This window comes from Takifugu flavidus, chromosome 20 (assembly GCF_003711565.1).
Source record: "Takifugu flavidus isolate HTHZ2018 chromosome 20, ASM371156v2, whole genome shotgun sequence".
Taxonomy (NCBI): Eukaryota; Metazoa; Chordata; class Actinopteri; order Tetraodontiformes; family Tetraodontidae; genus Takifugu; species Takifugu flavidus.
In genome coordinates, this window is record NC_079539.1 from 7,793,308 (window position 1) to 7,814,047 (window position 20,740).

The 20,740-nt window shown below is 43.8% G+C and overlaps 2 protein-coding genes and 1 long non-coding RNA gene across 4 annotated transcripts; 2 read left to right on the forward strand and 1 right to left on the reverse strand.

Moving 5' to 3' along the window:
* Positions 1–1,754: 1,754 nt before the first annotated feature.
* gpsm1b (G protein signaling modulator 1b) lies at positions 1,755–15,170 on the forward strand. 2 transcript variants are annotated; one of them, XM_057018468.1, is made up of 14 exons: positions 1,755–2,044; positions 6,971–7,192; positions 7,451–7,586; positions 7,772–7,914; positions 8,008–8,131; positions 8,208–8,323; positions 8,421–8,576; positions 8,667–8,775; positions 8,860–8,974; positions 9,709–9,779; positions 9,851–10,021; positions 13,147–13,261; positions 13,368–13,573; positions 13,638–15,170. In XM_057018468.1, exons 1-14 carry the CDS (start codon positions 1,995–1,997, stop codon positions 13,815–13,817), a joined length of 1,914 nt encoding a protein of 637 aa, XP_056874448.1. In that variant the 5' UTR covers positions 1,755–1,994; the 3' UTR covers positions 13,818–15,170. The 2 variants fall into 2 exon arrangements, with proteins under 2 accessions (XP_056874448.1, XP_056874447.1); XM_057018467.1 differs by having other exon boundaries at positions 1,760–2,044; positions 13,147–13,300.
* Positions 4,452–13,255, reverse strand: LOC130516987 (uncharacterized). The gene is made up of 3 exons (XR_008947619.1): positions 13,117–13,255; positions 9,797–10,379; positions 4,452–5,395 (listed from the first exon to the last, which is right to left on the reverse strand). It is a non-coding gene; the product is annotated as an uncharacterized LOC130516987 (long non-coding RNA).
* Positions 15,171–15,435: 265 nt separating the features above from the next.
* Positions 15,436–19,632, forward strand: ak1 (adenylate kinase 1). The gene is made up of 7 exons (XM_057018471.1): positions 15,436–15,584; positions 17,734–17,767; positions 18,386–18,421; positions 18,553–18,716; positions 19,076–19,192; positions 19,264–19,455; positions 19,549–19,632. Exons 2-7 carry the CDS (start codon positions 17,761–17,763, stop codon positions 19,615–19,617), a joined length of 585 nt encoding a protein of 194 aa, XP_056874451.1. The 5' UTR covers positions 15,436–15,584; positions 17,734–17,760; the 3' UTR covers positions 19,618–19,632.
* The last annotated feature ends 1,108 nt before the right edge of the window (positions 19,633–20,740 follow it).

Genomic DNA, 20,740 nt, shown 5'->3' on the forward strand with positions numbered 1-20,740 from the left:
GGTGGAGTTCAGAAGGCAGTTAAAAAAAACTGACCATTTGCAAACCAAAATGACTCTTTGTATGTGTTCAAAGTTGGAACCTCAAGAATGTATTTGTGATACAAATGCAGCTCTCAGTCTGCACACTGATGCTGCAGGACGTACTGCATGTTTTCAGGAGCAGGTAACAAAAGGCTGTTAAGAGAATTAAAACAATTATTAGTGGCCGGTTCAAACAGGAAATAGAAGAAAACACAAGTACTGACTTTAGCCTGTCAAATACAAAATCTAACAGATGTTTTTGTTGTTGTAACTGGCACAAAAGAGAAAAACAATTCGATTTAAGTCTGAAATCAGCTTACCTCAATCTCATTTTCGATTTGTCGCTCCTTGTTGTCAAGAGTGAGTTTGGGATGCAGCTGAGGGATTATAAAAAAAACTGAAGAAAAACCCAAAGCAACATTCAGGAAAATCCAAAACATCATGATTATTATGAAATATGTTTTCAGGTTATCATTTCAAATGTAGACTTTATCAAAATGAGCTGTTGCTCATTTGTTCGCAATAAAGTCTAAACAAAGGGGAGGTGGCTAAAGATGAGTCCTCATGGCTGATACTTTTATGATTAACATTTTAATTAGAACAGCTCTTGTGTTATTTATTCATGCGGCATCGTTTCACTGTTGTGAAAATGACTGCAGAAACTCCAGAATTTATTGTCTGTTTAAAACACACTCAGATATCTACAAACAATAGCGACAAGTAAACAGTCTAGATAGATGGTGTCGAGTAATAATGGCATTGTGTTGTTATATTTATAAATGATTACAATTATGAGCCAGTTAAAATAGGCCAGTTAACTAATACAATGCTACCACCTTGTGGCTAGAGTGTGATATTGCATCAACGTCTCATAGATACTAACGTCATAAAACTCATTTTACATTTAATAAACGATTTAACGCGCCATTTAAAAGTTACAGCTAGTTCAAGCTAACCGCAATTTATTGCATCAAAACACAGTTAATGTAAAATTCATAGTGGTTAATGTAAAATTCACAAATGTCTCTCTCTCTCTCTATATATATGCATTTAGTACTTATGTTACTGTTGTCCTTTAACATGGCCGCCCAGATAACAGAACATTTATCATTTAAATATAATTCACACTATGCATATACAATTACAGATTGTCTTCATTTAATAATTGTCTGACTGTGTTGCAGGACAGCTCGTTTGTCCCCACATCAGAAAGACTGCCACCCTTCAATCAGAGGACAGCAACAATTATTCCTCAAAGAGACAGACGATGAAAGACTCGTCAGCATTTGATTCACCGTGCAAATGAATTCTCAAGTGCTGTGTGACAATGATCAAAACAGTGAATGCATTGTATAATTTGGAACTTGATTGTGTTCAATCAACGCGAGACGTTGACAAGTTTGAGTTTCTTTTCTGGAAGTTTGTTGGTAAGTCCAAGTTAAATTTAATGAATTTCTTCACAGGAACACGCAGATTAAACAATTACCTGTGCAACACCAGAATGACGTCAAATAACATGATGGGAAACAGATAAAATACACACAACGGAACAAGGGGGTAGCAAATAAAAACACTAAATAAATGTAATTTAAATGTAAAACAAAGAAATACTTTCCCTGAATACAGTCGCTGCATTTATCACTAATTTTTCACGTGCGCGGGTTAAAGGCTCTCGCGACTTGCAACTTCCTGGTAAGTGACGTCACCGCGAGAGGGCGGGGCCAGCTGTTGACGGCGTATTGCGCCATACCTCACTTCCTCAGGAGCTGCCATTGCTGTGGGGTTAAAGAAGAAGTGGGGAGGGCGAGACTGTGGTTGGGAAGGAGAAGAAAAGACGGGGAGGGAGCGAAGGACACGCAGAACGGCTCCGGAGGGAACGAAAGGGGTAGCTGCCTCCGTGGGGGGAACCGCTACGTGTTGCTCTCACAGCAGGAAGAAGCGAGCTAGGAGGCCGGCAGATTAGCAGCGCCTCTATGGCTAACGGTGTGGACCAGGACCTGGGCAGCAAGAGGTTGCACTCAAGGTAGGGCATCGGCGATCATGCGGGGTCAGCCTGGTAACCTCCACGGGATTGCATGGGATGTGGAATAAACAGTGAAGGAATGCGTAAATATAGGATGTCAGCTTCGGGTTAATGAGGAGGAGCCGGGAGGAACTTGACCAGTCAGTCTGTAAAAGCTGAGGACCAGAGTCAGCCAAAGAGTCCAGTTCCAAAGCCTCTTTCCTGGCTCTGGTCATTGGGTTGCTGTGGGCGGAATGTGCAGACTGAGAGGAGCCTCATCACAAGATATGAACTTTATTATGTGGTTTATGTATAAACATGCCATCTGAATCTACTGGGACCACATTGCAGAGCAGCACAGCTTGTAAACTGTGTGAGGTTTCTCCATCAGGGTGTGCAAGATATACTGTAAGGATTCCATCCTTTAATGCAGTAACCATAATGACAGCCCTTTGTAATGATTTGGAATGGAAATATCTAGCCTTGAGACACTGGACAGGTGCGTTCTGTAGTACCTAAAGCTTTATTATGATTATTGCTCACTTGTTACCACATACAAAGATGGACGACTTTGTTACTCCTAAAAAATGAAACTTCTCCAACACCCTCTGGTTGTTGAGTGGAGCAAGAGAAGCCCCTCAGCCCCTTATCGTTTCAGATTGCACCTAAGTCTTTGTCGAAGCTCAACGTCCTCCCCAAATACATTCATGGACATTATTATTGTCCTCTCCGCGTTTGCCACACATCAGGAACCACCGTGAAACATCGGGTTTGTTTTTATCCGAAGTGATTGAAATAACCAACTTTACAGGAGAGTATGGGGAACTTTACTTCCATCTGTGGACGAAGACACAAACCAGAGTAAATCCTGATATCTCCCAGTCCAGGTGATGGAAACAAGTCCATGTCTGGCTGGGTGATAATGAGGGTGTCGGCGGAAGGTGGCTGCTCGCAATGTTGTTGAGTTTGGAGGTGACATTCAGAAGGCCTCCAAGGTTGTGATCTTCCTCCCAGTCATGCATCACATGTCAATGCAAACACGCGGACCAACTGTTGTTGTTTCCTGATCATCTGACCCAGAATTAACCTTTGTGTTTGCTGTATATTGTGAAGTATAAAGGCATCAGCTGACCTTTCTCCAATGAGGGTTGTAGGTGTGTGTGTTTGTGTGAAGGGTGTGACTTTATAACCAAGAACAGAAGTCTAGTGAGATCCATTTACTGGACATAAAAAGGCAGTTTTAACAAGGTTCTAACAAAAAAGTGGTGACGGATTGAACTCCAAGAGAATTGGACACTATTCGGGGGGGAGGCATTCCTAGAAAGTTTCTCTTCTGTTTCCCTGGCAACCAACCATGGTAGTGTATAATTATGGCCAGATTACGACTTTGGGGTTAGGGTTTCTTATCTAGGCCAAGAATAATGGGGGGCAGTGCATCCATTCATATTGGAACAAACTCCCATTGACAGACAAAGAGCTCAAATTAAATAGTTTGAAGAAAAATTAATGAAATAATCCCAACTAAACACTAAGTATCTCAACCTAAATTACTATGCACTCAGAATTATGCTGGACTGTAACATAATAAATTACCTGTATTTTGGTGTGTGTTTGCTCTCTTCCTACTTTGGGATCATCGAATCAAAGTGGAATCCCAAACTCCATCGGCTGTTTGACGGCTGCTCTCATGGTTTTCACAGAAGGAACAAAGGGCCACAGATCAGTTTCCACCTCTAAACCTGTCCCGTGTCTTCCACACGCTTTATGCTGCCATGCCAACGGCACTTGAGGACTCTCCATTATACACCAGGCAGGCTATTATGGGATGAGTGTCTCCCAAACAAACTAATGAGATTGATAATCAAAGGCTGTGCTGCTCAGCTCCATTGTTGCATCCACCTCAGTGATGCTGAGAGTGTGAAAGTCTTTTTTTTTGAATGTGTAGCTGTCCTGAAGCGCTTTCACTTCAGTTTCTTGTTCAAAATAATGACGTATTGTGGCACCTCAGGTTAGAGCTGCTTGAGCCTTGATGGTTACACCGTCCTGTCCCAGTCTGTTTTAGAACTCAAGGTTTTAGTTTCCAGATGTCTCTCCTACATTTGCTGCAGCTGAACAGTGAAAAATGCTCTTCCTCACTGCTTATTTACGCCCCGGAACGCGCTTTTAGTGTGGAAGAAGGCGAGTTCAAGACTATCCCTGCACACCTGTTTTTCTGAATCCCTGAACAAAAAAAGCAGAGCTGATTTTACCGCCCGCCCTGTTTAAAGTATCCAGCTTCTGTGAACCTTAAAACCAGAGATGATTTGCATCAGGAGAGGAATTTTATGGGTTCAACACAGGTGGGGTCCTCAGTATGACTGCTGAATCCTGAACACACTTGCTATGAACCAAACTGGCACGATATGAGAGGGTCTGGAATATTTTGGATGTTTTGGACATGTCCTCACAGGGGTTCTGGATTTTCTCCCTGATTGCTATTGGAGCCTGAGCTTTTCCACCACACCTTTGAAAGAGCTATTTAAAGACCCCTGTTTAAGGTCAAGGAGACAAACTTCAGTGTCTGAAAGAGCTCTTATCTGCAGCACCAACCAGGTGCGGCTGCTTTTCAGGGGGCTGACTGTCATTCTTTATTGTCAGCCTAAAGAACGATCGTCAAGACGAAGCTTTGCTGAAGAAAATGAAAGGGAAGCTGCTTGGTACCCTCATGTTTGCACTCATATGCCTGAAGTATTCGTAGTTATGTCTCCCCATAGAACATAATTAGCTACAAGATGTTGCACTTGACACTTTCTTTCCAATCACCCAGCGTTTGTCTTTGCCGGTGACCCAATACTGTTTCTGCCGTGTCAGCAGATAGTTGGATTAGTTTGGGCCAATCAGCGTGCTGGCAAGCCTCCACTGAGGAGCTGCAGGATCTTGGATTAGCAATTGTTTTCATCCTTCCTGTAACGTCTGTCTGGGACAACAGTGATGCTTGGACGTTTATCCTCCTCTCCTCCTCTTTTTTGGAAGGGTGAGTGGAGGGGCACATGCAAAAATGGATTTCTTCCTCCACAGCTGAGGAATTAAAAAAATAAGGATACAGGTCTCGTTGACAGAGTAAGAAGTTTTTTTCCTCCAAAATACAGTTGCAGAGTTTTGTATAATTTTGTAGAATTACTTCCTGACCGCCCTGGCAGTGGGTGCAGATGCTTCGCCATTAAGATCCCGGAATGGTTTTGAGGACTTGAAATGCATTTGTGATTCTTGGCCGGTCCTGGACTCTTTGCAGAAATCCCAGTTGGATTGTTTCCATTCGCCACAGGATTGCTGACCGAGTGGATTACTTATGGAATAAATCAGTGGAAATTTCACCTCTGTGACATAAATCACCTGAAATTACACAAAACATTATCGTTGCATTAGCGGCCTTTGGACAGGCTACACAGGCTAACTTCTTTTTATTGAGAGAAGTTGTTTTTCTCCTCCCGGCTTCATGTCATCTGAGCCTTGTCCTCTGACTGGAGCCCAGAGCGCCGTGTGTCGGCTGGTCCACCGCGGCCCCCGACCGCAAGCTGTGCTAAAGCCCTTGCGCTTGGAGCTGCAAGTGTATGTGGATAAAACACGAAGCAAGCAGAAACACAGGTACTGTTAGAAAACCCTGAGCCAGGATCAGTTCTGTGGCTGGTTTATGGCTTGGTCAGCAGGTTTTTGTAAACCAAATGACCTTACTGAACAGACTGTCTCTCAATCAGAACCAGTGAGGAAGAGCGGAGCTTTCCGCCACGTGCGGCTGAAGCAAAAGCATTTCTTTAAACGCAGACACAAAACGCCTTTGCGATACGTTTGATTGGGCGCCATTTTTAAAGTAGATGAGATTTAAGGATAATCCTCTCTGCATCCAGAGTTCAAAGCTGAAACAAAATTGGCTGTGCTCTAGTTCATCCTGGATTAGACAATTGATATACATTCAGGATGCACCTCACCGGGGCAGACGGGCACATTTGGCAATGCTTTATCTTGTTCTCAATCTTTTATCTCAATGCCAGATTGATTGGAATTTTACAGGTTTTCCATCCTAAATGTGTGTTTGGGATACTCCTTTGACCTCCATCTGCTGGTGGCGGTCAGCCCAGTCTGTGAGATTTAATGGAAGTTTTGGTTTTATGGTTCAATTTTGAAGATTTTGTTTAGTTTTAGGCCTTTTCTGGCAAATTGGGATCATGCACAACTGGACAATGATCTGAGCACATCGGGAAATTCTACTTAAAATATGATGGAGCTGTCACACATATCCACGACCAGACCACAACTCAGTTAAATGCTGTGGTAGAACCTTAATAATTACCCCAAAACCTCAATCCAACGAGGCGAAATAGGCCAGATTTCCTCCAAAAAATGTTTTAACATGAATGAAGTCATTCAAAATGAGAGACCTTCATGTTAGTGCTGGAAAAAGTATCTCTAAAACTACCGATGATGTGGAGATGTGGCATCCTTCTCCATCAAAGGTGGAGGTTTGTTAAAATGTTTGCATATTTATGACCAGCAGGATATTCAGCACAGATGAATAGCTTAGAAATGCACCAGAGTATCATATATAATTGGTCGGTCACTATGGTAACCGAAAGTGGAAAATGTCAGAAACACGTTCTATTGCGCCACCGAAACAATTGACTTTATTAATTTAACCCACGTTCAGTAGACCAAACGTTTCCGCCCTCGAGGTGCTGTAATATTCCCATGAAGAGCATTTTAATGCCATTTAGATAGCTACTTAAATTAAATTGACACCATTCTGTAAAAATAGAAGAATGTGTGTTTAAAAACAGAACAAAAGGAATATTCTCCAGGCTCTACTTAAGAACTGTGAGGCGCTGCCGCCTGAGCCGAGCCTCTAGAAACAGGCTGCAGCGCTGCTCTATCACCATTGGGCTCATCTGTCTGTTTATGGAAACCTCTGTTTAGGATGGAGGCCTCCTGCCTGGAGTTGGCTCTGGAAGGGGAACGGCTGTGCAAGGCCGGCGACTTCAAAGGCGGGACGGCGTTTTTTGAGGCGGCCGTCCAGGTCGGCACGGAAGACCTGAAGACCCTCAGCGCCATCTACAGCCAGCTGGGCAATGCCTACTTCTACCTCAAGGAGTATGGAAAAGCCCTGGAATACCACAGGCACGATCTTACATTGGCAAGGTGGGTGTCGAACTGTGAGAAAAGTGGGGCCTTTGAGACAGTAGTGGGCGGCTATTTAGCTACGAGTAATCTGCCCCCCCCTGCTGTGAATGCAGCTGGTGGTTCCGCGGGGAGGCGATCAAACACCCAGGGGAGATTCATCTTCTTTCATTAGTCTGACAGGAACTTGTTCTGGGAAGTAAGAATCCCATTAAAAACAAATCCGCCAGTCATGTTAGTGTTAATAAAGTGAATACTGCTGTTTCTTTTCTGTCTCAGAACAATAGGGGACAGAATCGGAGAGGGAAAAGCCAGTGGAAACCTCGGTAACACGTTAAAAGTCCTGGGCCGATTTGATGAGGCTGTTGTTTGCTGTCAGAGACATCTGGATATTTCTCAAGAACAGGGTGACAAGGTAACAAGCACTGATATATTTAAAATCAAATTTCCTACAGTGAATCTGTTTTTAATAGGCTGATTTGACCCATTTATCTTTTTACATTTATCTCTGGTGAATAAAACTGCTTCATTTTGATTGACAAATTGTAATTTCCCACCCATTTCCTTGTCTTTTTCCATGCGTTTCCTCTTAAATTTGAGGTTGGAGAGGCCAGAGCGCTGTATAACATCGGGAACGTGTTCCACGCAAAGGGCAAACAGCAGTTATGGGGCTGCACCCAGGAACCAGGGGAGCTCCCTCCAGATGTCAGAGACACACTCCAAAGGGCTACTGGCTTTTATGAGTGAGAAAGATTCATTCAGAACTATTCTATACAATTAACAAGTCACATCATTTCTAAAACTGCTGGTTAACTGCATCTTACTTATATCTGTAGGATGAACTTGTGTCTGGTCAAAGAACTCGGGGATCGCGCCGCTCAGGGGCGAGCCTATGGGAACCTGGGAAACACCCACTATCTCCTGGGAAACTTTTTGGAAGCAATCAAATTTCATCGTCAGGTGAACATCATAAATTGATTAAAGGCAAAACCTCTTTTTATTCCTGATGCAGTGAATCATTAATTTGTGTTTACAGCGATTGTCCATAGCTAAAGAATTTGGGGATAAAGCTGCAGAGAGGCGAGCCTACAGTAATTTGGGCAATGCCCTGATTTTCCTGGGCCAGTTCACCTCAGCTACAGAGTACTACAGGTGGGGAAAGCGAGGAGGGCGACATCTAGTGGGCAAAAGTCGTTGTTACACTGTCTTCTAATTCTACAAATTCATGCAACCACTTTGACCATTTTAGGAAAACATTACAGTTGTCCAGGCAGCTGAGAGACCAAGTGATGGAGGCTCAGGCTTGTTACAGCCTTGGGAACACCTATACTCTTCTGCAAGAGTATGAGAGAGCCATCGACTACCATCTGAAACATCTGTACATCGCCCAGGAGCTTAATGACAGGTAGCAGGACTAATATCCAGCTCACTCCGGGTAAGATGCATGAAGAATAAGGATATATGAACCATTCTAATTTAATTTCTATGTTGACAGAGTTGGTGAAGGCCGGGCCTGCTGGAGTTTGGGAAATGCATACGTCTCTTTAGGGGACCACAAACAAGCTCTTCACTATGCACGAAAGCACCTGGACATCTCAAAAGAAGTGAGACACGGCAAATACAACAAGCTCCTGTTGCTCCTCAAATTTACGCTTCCAGTTCTTTATCTTTTCGGTGCTTTCCATCAGATTGGGGACAGGAATGGGGAACTGACGGCGAGGATGAACGTGGAGCAGCTGATGGAGGCTCTGGGGGTCAGCGAAAGTGATCTGTCACCATCCAGTTCAGAGTTTGAAATGCAAGGTGATTCTTCACTTGGAGTTCCTTTTTACATACGAACTCATTCAGTTATTAAAGTTATAGTTAAATACTGTCATGCTACTGATGTTTTTTCCTGCCTTATTTCCATTTTTAATGCTAAATTTAGTGACAACGGCTACAGATTTAAGAGAAATATCAGGTTTTTAAATGTGCGCGTTAAATGTGAATATTAGCTTCAATTGTCGTCATGCAAACAATTAACTTGGGTTCAGTTTTTCTGTGAATTTAACATAACCTGAGAACTTTCTTAAGTCACAATCCTGAAAAACCTGTTCTCAAACACATGATTTTATTTCATGGAAAGTGTCTTGTGACTTTCCCTGAACATTTATCTGGAATTGTTTTACATTGCAACACTTAAAAATTGTTTATAAGGGTGTGAAAATCAAATTTTCAACCTTCGCTCTGAAAGGACAGTTTGATATGAAGCATGTTTAAAGGTGGAATAATGACTTTTGTCGCTCTGAAGTAACACTTTCATACATATAAAAAGTTTCCTTTAAAATAAAATAAAGTTTAGAAACTCTGGTGTTTTTTGACACCCTGGCTGTTTGCGTCAGTGAGCTGGCCTCAGGCCAGAGACTCACACCCATGTGTTACATTTCTCTGTGTGGTGCAGACCCAGCAAACACTGCTTTATTCAGAATCCTCCCCAAATGCATCCTGGGACCAGATCCTTCATCTAATTCTAGATTTTTGTCCTTTGTCTTCCGTAGGTGCAAGACCCAAGCTGACAAAGAGAAACAGCATGGACAGTGTCGAACTGTGGAAGTTCTCCACAGTCAAGGTGACTCCTTTACTGACCTTTTCAGCGCAGCCTTACGGGACCCTCTGTGACAGAATGTGCTTTCACTGCAGAACGGTGAGAACCAAGACTCTGAGAGCATACCCAGGAGAAGCAAGAGTCAGCTTTCACAGCCGGGCAAAAGGAAAGGCTATCCTGACAGTCAGTCATCGGATGAGAGGCCGTGGCTGGACTCACCTGTAGACGCCGATGACATCACTGTCCAAGTGCCGCCTCCGGTGGCCGTGAGTATCTGGAATTAAGGAGTCACAATTGATTATTTAAGAGCAGCATTAAGGATTTAACTGAGATTTGATTTTTTTTTTTCCTGACTGGAACAAAAATCTGCTGATGCAAAGGTTTATATTCAAGCCTCAGCATATAAGGAAAATGCAGGTTATCGACCCCCCACATATGCATAAATGTGATATACAGTGTTTCTACCTGTACATTCAGCCCCTGAGAGCCCACCTGACTAATGATGAGGTATATTTTTTCCCCGTGAAGATCATTTAGAGGACCTGAATTGCTGACTCCAGAACTGGCGTGATGACATTTTCCATTTTTGTCTGTGGCGCTGTGTCAGAGCGGTCTTCAGGGCCTCTGCTTTAAAGAGCAAATGAGGAGAAAGTAGATTAAACTTGGACCATTTGCCTTGATTTCCCAGGAGCTGCAGCGAGATGGAGTGTGAAAGGTGTCTCCTCATTAAATACCAAGCTCGTTCCATTTGTGGCGGACTAGTTTTTTAATGCACACTCTGTTTTGCAGCTGTTGTGCATTTTAAATCTTTTAGCTTCCAGTGCTCCCGTAACAATTCAACATGCTGTAATTAGCAAACTGACATGCTATAAGCGGGAGAAAACTATCAGGCTGTCTAATGATAGTTCTTCACAGAGGCACGGAGGCGACACTGAAGCGTATCTTCTCTGAGACATGCCAGCTTCTCTGGAGACAAACACACATCTGTGGTGACTGTGTGTTGGAGACGCAGTCTTTTACATACAAGCGGCTCAATTATTTGAAGAACGGTTGTCGCAATGATAGATGATGCATCGCTCCTGTCCTTTTGTGCAAAAAAAGATGGAGTAGGTCCCCACCCATGCAGTTAAATCAGGATGTTTCACCCCACGGTGTAATTAATCAGATTAATAAAACATGTACAACATCAGTCATCCTGATGTTCCGGGTTAACCTTGGAGTATTTTAAGAAGGATTTACGACCTTTGCTGCAAACTATAATTACAGGACAGTCGGGATGTTTTCATTTTTGAGGTGCACTGTCTGTGTTTACAAAAAATCTGTGAAAGAGCTTTACATTTTAGCTTCACATGGAGTCAGCTTTCCTTTTTTACACTTGTATACTGGTTGCAGAGGTGAGCTCACTGGGTAGAGAGGGGCCTTGGATCAACCCAGTAGAGCGACATTTGAGCATGCTACAGCACACTGGTTTTGCTCTTGCTCCAGTCTAGAGTGACAACTCTGTTGGACTGTCAGAGCTTTATCATAGATCTGCATTTCCACATATACAGCAGAATCTAGCAAATAAGTCCCCTCTTTACTCGCCTTTATTCACAGGCCCCTCCCCTAACTTTCACCCATCTCTCTGTCCTGCCATCATCACGTGTTCATTTCTCTCTTGTCTTGTCCCTTTGGCCTACTTGATTAATTGGGCAATACGGGGACGGAGGCAAGGACACTGTTGGGCCGAGGACAGCTGATGTCAGAGTGGATTTGTAGGTAGAAATGAAATAACTTTTTGTCATTATTATAATTATTTTAAATATGTGATGGCATTATTTCTAAACCTTCTTGGAGAGGGTTGTATATCTCAGTTAGCTGCTGCCATTGGCACGCAACTGACTCAGATACCCAGCTGTACCCCAGTGCCCACCACTCCCCCTCCCCCCCTTGATGACGTGACCTTGATCTCCAAACCGCTCTCCCTCCGCCTGCCATAATGAGTTGTTTTCCCACAGTGGGCGAATGGGACAGAAATGGCAGGAGCGCTGCAACGTTGGAGGGTGAGACAGAAAGAAAAGGGAGTGAGACAGTGAGGGGGGGCAAGCGGGGAGGTGGCTGGAATGGAGGGACACGAGGAAATTAGAGGGAGGGAGAGCACAGCCGAGATGTAAAGTGGTGGGTAACCAGGGAAGAGGGAAGAGCGAGGCAGGCGCGTGTGCACGGAGTGACAGGGACATGAGAGAGGGATAGAGGGCCCAGAAAGACAGCAGCCGGTAAGATGATTTTCCTGTTTTACAGCTTGAATAAGCCCGTAGAGAACAGCTCAGGATGAGTCGGTTTGTCACGATTTTATATACAAGTCTCTCAGGCTGCGAGTAGACTGTAATTAAAGAGGGACGATTTATTGTTTGGTCTGAGGTTTCAGATCAGGCTGGAATCAGGTGTGGTTTGGCTCTGACCTACTTCTCATCTGGCTGTGAGGCCAACTGATTTAAAGTCCGTGTGTGTTGCCGGATCTTACGATTGCTCACTTGATAATTTAAAGTTTTTCACTGCTTAAAACATCAAAATCACCTTGTGCTTTCAGTATTTAATCCTCATTAAAGGGAAATGGTTCCCATTCCAAGAGATGATGTTTAAAATGTAGCCAGGCTTGGTCAGACTGCTTTCCTGCTTTTACATGAGGAAGACCAAATCAAGGTATTAGATACATCCACATTTGTATTAAAAATGTCAATAGAATCTTATCACCAAAGTCGAGCTGAGGCAGTCAACTGTGCAGCCCGGCACTGAGGCCCACAATGATAAAGCGTAACGGCTTCTTCTTTGGCTCATTAACCGCCATTCTTAACTGAAATTGTTGCGACATCCATCCCATCATTTGTAAACAAACTTTAGAAACAGACGGCCAACAGATGGGTGTTATCTTGAGCAAACACCTGCAGCAAAGAGGAGGATGTGACACATCAAAATACAATTAATGTTTAAATTATCGAGCAGATAATCAATGAAAGGACCCAAATGTGCGTGTCAGGCACGGCCGACACTATCTGATCACCAATGGTGTCTTTTGATATGTAAAAAAATAGGAAATGTCACAAAACTACAGGGATTAATATAAAACTCTTAAGACATGTACTGATATATAGTGGCGATATACCTTTAAGCTATGACTGACCACCTTCAGTATCTGGGCCAAGGTGGTCTGAGCAGGGAAGCTTTCCCTTGTGAGTTAATGGGATTACATTTGTCATCCATAAACTGCACGTCTAGAAGATTGTCATCCAGCTCTTACTGGCGTCAAGTTTAATCTTGTTTGATAGTTTGAGGAATTCTCCGTTCGGGACTTAAATTAGCGGTTAAACTACGGTATACTGACCGCTGTTTGCATTTGCCATTCACTGTGCAGAAGCTTGGCCGTGACCCCTCCGATGAAGACTGCTTCTTCGACCTCCTCAGCAAGTTTCAGAGCAGCCGTATGGACGACCAGCGCTGCCACCTCGATGAGCCACAAAATGGCGAAGGTGCCGCGAATTCCACGCCATCCCTGAATGACATGATTGGTCAGTTATTAAAAACAGCTTTCCCACTTCCATCTGATCCAGTAATAATCACCATTTATTTCTCCAGATCCTGCCATTACCACCTCCCCCCAGACTGAGGAGCTGTTTGACCTGATTGCGAGCTCTCAGAGCCGCCGCCTCGACGACCAGCGGGTTAATGTCGGGAGCCTCCCAGGCCTGAGGATCACCCAGAACAATCTTGGTCACCTGGTGGGCGAGGGAGACCTTCAGGAGCCCAGCGATGACTTCTTCAACATGCTTATTAAGTGCCAGGTGAGGTTTCATTTCTCAACTGTAACATGTCTTCTTTCGTGAGCTAAAATATTCCTGATTTCAGTCCTCCAGAATAGACGATCAGCGCTGCTCCCCACCTGAAGCAGGCCAGCACGCCCCCACTGTGCCTGATGAAGACTTCTTCAGTCTAATCCAGAGAGTGCAGGCCAAACGTATGGATGAGCAGCGCGTGCAGTTGCCCTCGGATGACCAGGACGACCCCGAGTCCCCCGATCCAGAATGACCCGGAACTGCGAAGTTTCGAGGAATTATCGTTAATAGGGGAGATGAGATTTGTGAGGACAGCACTGAAGGGTGAACTAACTTGACTTATATTAACATGAGTTCCATGTGCAATAGCAGGTGCCCTGATTCATTATGTTTCAGTGTGAATAAACAGAACAAGAGACCCAGCAAATCTTTCAAAAGTAGTGGGAGAAAAAAGAGGATTTAAATATACCTGACATACTGTATGTGCAGTCTAATGCCTTAATCAGCATTTCTACTCAGCCTCAAGATTGTATTAGGTGTGTATTAGGAGTGTTGGAATTGACAAAAACTGAAGCTATTCAGAATAACAGAAAAGTGTCAGAGCCCCTCTGAAAGCTGCAGCTTTGTCAGAGAAAACTGTACAGTGTATCAGCTGCCTTCAGGGCATTTCTGCTGTGACCGTTCAATGTTTGTGGATTTCACCACTCAAAAAAAGAAAAAAAAGACTGTATTATTTAAACAGTTAACAGTATTTGGGATGTAGATACAGTGTTAAACAAACTGCTTTGCACAGTTGAACCTATAGCGATAGCCACTGATTTCTGGCTCTGGGCCCGTTCAAGTGAACAAAGTAAATCAAACGATAAATGTTGGGAAAATGCAACTCCTGACAGTGACAGAAGTTCTAAAAAGGCTGCTTCCTGACTGCATCAACAATGTTTGATAATCTCAAGCTCAAATCACTGTTTCTGCTTAGCATTTTGCTTCTACTGCCCACTGTCTTGTATTGGTAGCCAAGGGATCCCTGGGTGTTTGTGAGGCATTTCCTTATTCTCTCCAAGTTGTGCTGCCTCCCCGTGGACAGATCCCGCATTACAAGCATAAGTATGACAATTCTGTGAACTAAGCTGTTTTCAGCAGAATTTGAAGCTAGTTTCTTCCATTTTTAATCTTATCCAAACAGTGCCATTTAGTCCCATGAACCTCCAGGATTAAGTCTATGTTGCTACAAAGATTTGAAAGATTTTTGCCTAATCAAGCATCTTTTTAAGGGTACTGAATTACCTGTTTGACCTTACTTGTAGGCTTGCTTTCTGTTCAGAAGTGCATACCTCATTTTTGTACCTGTAAACTTCTGAACCTCGTGGATACTGGAAACCCAGAGTGGATGTTGGTCCAGCGTCAGTGGCTATGTTTGATTTATATATCTTTGATAAACATTGGGAGCAAAAGATAACCTTTTTGTGAATTAAATTTTTTAAGTAACGCTATGCTTCGACTTGTCTTGGCTATAATATGTACATATAAATGTGTTTTGTATTTATGTTCCCTGCGAGGACACAAAAATGTTCCCTCATGCCTTTAATTAAAGTTTTTTCTGATGTTTCTTTGGGCTTCCATCCTTTTCTGGCGTCATGGTGAAAAAAACGTGCGGAGAAAAACAACAGGCTTGATTTTAAGCTCTAATCTTTCCTGGAGCAAAGTGCAAAATACTGATTAAAACTGTTTAACCACCTTGAACTGCAGTTTTCTGAGCATAATTAACATCCAGCTTCCTTTTTGCTCCCTCTCTCCTGGCACTTCTAAATCCAGCCCTGCCTCTTGTCGATCATAGCCTCCCATACTCTTCCTCCTTTCCCAGAATGCACTGCAGGCTGAGCAGGCTCAGCTGAGCTATAAAAAGGCAGGGCGCGGGGGAGGGAGGGCTGCCGTGCAGCAGGAACTGTGCAGACACACACACGGGGAACCAGGGACGTCAGGCCCCTTACACTGGGATCCAGAGCCACAGCGCGACAGAAAGGTCAGTGCAGAGGACAAAAAACAGCCGAATAGAGGAAGAGCTATTGTGAAATAAGAGGAACTGGCGGCAGATGTGTGTGGGCAGGGCTGTCTTGGGATGAGGAGTGAATATAACACTGCAGTGGTGGACTGTCACTGGGCTGACTGCTGGTTAACAGTGTCAGGCATTTCTGCACGTGCAGCTCCTTGACAACTGTCACACCTAATAAGACAATTATCACAGCGTGTGTGCAACAACATTGTGCTCTTCTGACCCAGAACTGCTCTGAACTCTCAGTGCAGGCGCTCAGCAGCGGCTCAAGGCACATCTAAATGATCAAGCACTTACACCCATTAAAGGACATTATCAGACCTGCTCCTCCAGCCTATCACTTCCACTTCCGTGCTTTCGGTGATATCGATCGCTGTGGGTGCACACCGAGCGCATCGTTCGGGAGGGAAAAACATCCACCAAAATCATCTCGCTCCATCCTTCAATAAACATGATGGAAAACCTCCCACTGCACTGACGTCAGTGGGTTTCTCCTTTAAAGGGACAGTACGGGCAAATTAACTATTCTCTGTGGTGCCTTAGCAACCAGCGGCACACAGTCTGAACGCTTGTTTTCAGTTCTGTTGAATCTACAGGGAGCCGGTGCAGCTTTCAGTCATTTTTTCTCCCTTTAAGAATGGTTGACATGCTATCCCTTAACAGCTGCAGATATGCTGAGGCTTTTTTTAGCCGGGCATGTTGAAAACCCAAGAACTCACGGAAGGAGGGGGGAGATCGACTGTATCAGGTGTAGGTTACTTGGGTTGAATTCATGAAACCACACATGCAAATGTGTGTATCAGGGTTCAAATGTGCAGCTACATTCTGCAGCACTGTCGGTTCTGCCCTGTCTAAAAGGTTCAAAAGGTCTTATCAAGATGGGAAACAAATGACGAGGTCTTGTTATACTGCATAACGAGCTTCTCTCCTCTTATTCCTGACGTTGCTGGGACACATGTGACTGTCCAAAAAAGCAGACGGTGGCACCATATTAGGCCGGGGAGAGATTCCTAAACCGGCTCTGTGCTGACTCGGATGCCAGCCTGGACGTGACATTTACAAAGAGCGACGGGTTAATGTCCGTCGACATATGAGCAGACACCTGAGAAGAAGGGAGCAGCCGGTTAGAAACACACACCTGGGTCACCATGTGATGTCGCCAAACAAACGGAATCATTATTATCATCATCTTAAACCAACTAACTGTACAGCATTTACAAAAGACATTCGTCATAATAGAGGCAAGCAGATACTTGCGCAGGGCTTTGAACACATCACGACATTCCAAAATCTCCTTCCTCATTCCTGGAATTTTCCCAAAGAGAAAACAGGAAAGTAAACTCCTTTTAGACGCAGTGAACCATTTCCTGGCCACATCAAATGTAGGAGGGCAGCTGCTGTCATCTTAAAGTGGCCATATTATTATATAACGTCATTCTCTGCACAACTGTGAGTGATTTGTTTGCAAGGCTGCAACCAAACGCCGTTAAAAAGTATTTTTACCAGTGAAACTGTCCTGTAAAAGTGCTGCCAGCTGCTGCTGAATTTAATACCTCTCCAATAACAAGGGTTGGGTTTCTCAAAGAGCTCATTAATTACAAATATTGAGTAATATATCCATATTTGAAAGTGCGACACAAAGGACGACCATCACTACATTTACACTTAACAAAAAGGTGGGTCTACACGAATTTTAAGGTAACGTCAGATTAGCTGCCAGTTAATCATAATAGACTTAATAAAATCACAATGACCGCGACATTGGTAGTCAAGCATACTTAAAAACTAAAGGAGTACATTTTAAACATATTACTCACCAAAGAGTTGATGAATTGGTTACCTTTGTAACCGCATGCTAAGCTATAGCTAATGTCTAACTGAAGATAATAGGAGCTAATATTAGCTAATAGCGGGTATATACACAACTACAGCTGCCACAAATGCTTGAATATCACGTATTTAAAGGGGGGGGGGAAATGTGATAATATCTTTATAAAAGAAAAAACAATGGAGGGGGAGTTGTATTTTTCTTCCTGTTGACGTGAATTTTCTTCGTCATGTCAATGCCTGTGTGTTCTCATTTTGGTTTTCTTTTTCTCTCGTCCCTGTTTCTCTTTAGTTAAAGGATAAACTCTAACGGAACACAATGGCAGGCAAGTAAGCGTCGATAATGTGGAATTTTGAAATTTCGAGTTTGATCATTTCTTTGTAATGGCATCGTATCTGAAAGGAACTGCGGGGCGACGTGTTTCTGACGCTCTGCTGCCCTCTTCTGGTAGATTCTCAGGACGCTGCTCAAATACTTACTAGTTAATTAACTACACAAAAATGTAAATTAAATCATAAATAAAACAACATTTAATGGCATAAGAGTTGTACACCCTTTTGAAATCTTCTAATGTGTGAATCTTACTTTTTTTGGATTTCTATCTCTTATTTTATGCCACAGATTCTCCCTTTAGTTTGCTGTGAACAGTTATACCTGGCAGCCTACTAGCGTGAGGTGACAACAGTTGCCATGGCAACCCTTGTTTTAGTAATAGGACAAACTTGCACTAAAGCATGCACAGCCCCAGCAGCCGGGTTGACAAGGCAACACTTTGTTCTGCGGTTAAACACATGGGAAATATGTGCACTGCCAATACTTCTGAATCTTTCTCCACTTACTTTGACTGTCAGAAGGGTTTGTTACTTTTTATGATTAAGGATTTTAGTTTTTTCTATTTTATTACAGTGCACACTTTAACCTTTCTTTTTTTTGTAAATTTCAGACAAAATTAAAGATGCCAAGATCATCTTTGTCGTGGGTGAGTATGCACTTCCCTGATTTTGGTTTTTTTTTTTGCAGCCTTTTAAAATATTGACCACTGATCCTCAGTCACTCACTTACTTGCTCATTCGCCTACTTGCTCAAATGGTTCTTCCAACTGTATTTTAGGTGGGCCTGGTTCTGGAAAGGGCACTCAGTGTGAGAAAATAGTTGCAAAGTATGGCTACACTCATCTGTCATCCGGGGATCTGCTCCGTGCTGAAGTGGCCTCTGGCTCCGAGAGGGGCAAGCAGCTCCAGGCCATCATGCAGAAGGGAGAGCTTGTTCCCCTGGTATGACACTGTGAACTGAAAAGATATTTACAATATCGCTTACAATACACAATTGGCGTGTGTAGAAGGCTAAAACACACTAATGTTGCCATTTCACGGGTGTAACAGCAAACTCCAACACAATTGCAGATTAAATATAATATCACTGCTGTAAGAAACTGCTTTTGTAAAGGATACAGGATTAATCAAAGCAGAAACTAAATATTTTTCCTCATTCTGGAGGATGTAAAGCTATTAATGCATAATTGATTTTAATGGGAAGGACAGAATAACTAAAACGCCCTTCGGAGAAATAAACAGTGCGTTTCCTGGCAGAGCATTATGTAAATGAGTCATAACTTCCAGGGTCTGCTTCTCAGGACACCGTCTTAGACATGATTAAGGATGCCATGATCGCCAAGGCCGACGTGTCCAAGGGCTTCCTCATTGACGGCTACCCCCGTGAGGTGAAGCAGGGCGAGGAGTTTGAGAAGAAGGTGAGTGATTCCACGAGGAACCGCGGCCACTGGGTGACTTTGAAACTACAGCTTGTCCTCTTTCGCTGCAGATCGGCAAACCCTGCCTGCTGCTGTACGTCGACGCCAGAGGGGAGACCATGGTCAAGAGGCTTATGAAGCGCGGCGAGACCAGCGGACGCTCGGACGACAACGAGGAGACCATCAAGAAGCGCCTGGACTTGTATTACAAAGCGACCGAGCCCGTCATTGCCTTCTACGAGAACCGCGGCATTGTCAGAAAGGTGCGTATGACTGCAGGAAAAAAAAAAACAACCTCTTATAAATGGAACGGAAAAGAGTCATTTTCACTCCTTCCGTGTCCTTGCCTCACTCAGGTCGACTCCGAGCTGCCCGTGGACGAGGTTTTCGGTCAAGTCAGCAAAGTCATTGATGCGCTGCAGTAAAACATAACTGTATGAGCCGTGTCTGCTTCTTATTTTGTATTATAGTTCCATTTTCACAGCCTGTTTCGTAAGAGCAGATCATTAACGATAGAAATGCGAAGCCTCCCACTCTCCTTATAAAATACTGAAGGCCAGTAAGGTTCAAGGATGCCTTCACTTTACTCCTACTCCAGCAAGAGAAATCTGCAGTTTTAAGGCCACAGCTTTATTCATCTTCCAACAATATCCAGAACCGTCCATCTCTTTATGCTAATTTACATCCTGTGCTGAACATATGTGGAGGTGTCCATTGAGGACACTTCAAGTATTCAAACACTGAAGCACAATTGTTGCCAAACTTGCACTTTATGTAATTGTCCTCCCTTTTTGACCCTCAGATCCGTCCACATTCGCACGCTTTTAAGGCACCTAATAATTTAATGTATATGGAGGAACCTTGTGTCTTTCTCATGGGGACGTATAAACAGCAAGTCAATGTCTGTAAAGCAGCATTTCAACAATACATTTTTGAAATTTGTAGTGGTTGTGTTCCATATTCACACATGCATTCTTTCCTCAGCACACGCGCACAGGCTGGACGGTCTTTGATAATTCTTCTGTGTTGAAAAGCGGAAACCACTTCAGTTCGGAGTATTTGTCTAAGGTGCTGGGCTATGTAGACACAACAGGATACAGGCTGCAGCGCTCCTGTTATCACAACTCCTCCTTTGAGGCCTCAGAGATAAACAGATCTTCCTTTACCTCTCACCTTCCTCCTGCACACACGGATGCAAACCCTGCGTCCAGCTGGCCAAGCAAACGCTGCAGCCGGTATCCGGACTATCCTCCGAGGAGGCCTCTGATCGTGATCCCGCGGCGTCAGGATCGGGAACAGGAAAAGAGCTCCGGGGGGGGGGGGCAGGATGTGTCCCTCGGAAAGTCAATCAAGGGTAGACATCGGCGCGTGCTTTCATAAAGGGAACGAGGATGCTGCTTGAATGCTTGGAATGCCGTCCTCACCTTATAAAGGTGCAAAACAGTAGAACAAAGAAGGCGCGGTGGAATGTATCACGTAGGAGAAGTGTGGGGGGGTTGCAGGGGGGTCAGCATTCACTGGCAGGGAAGCAGCCATTCATCTCTGAGG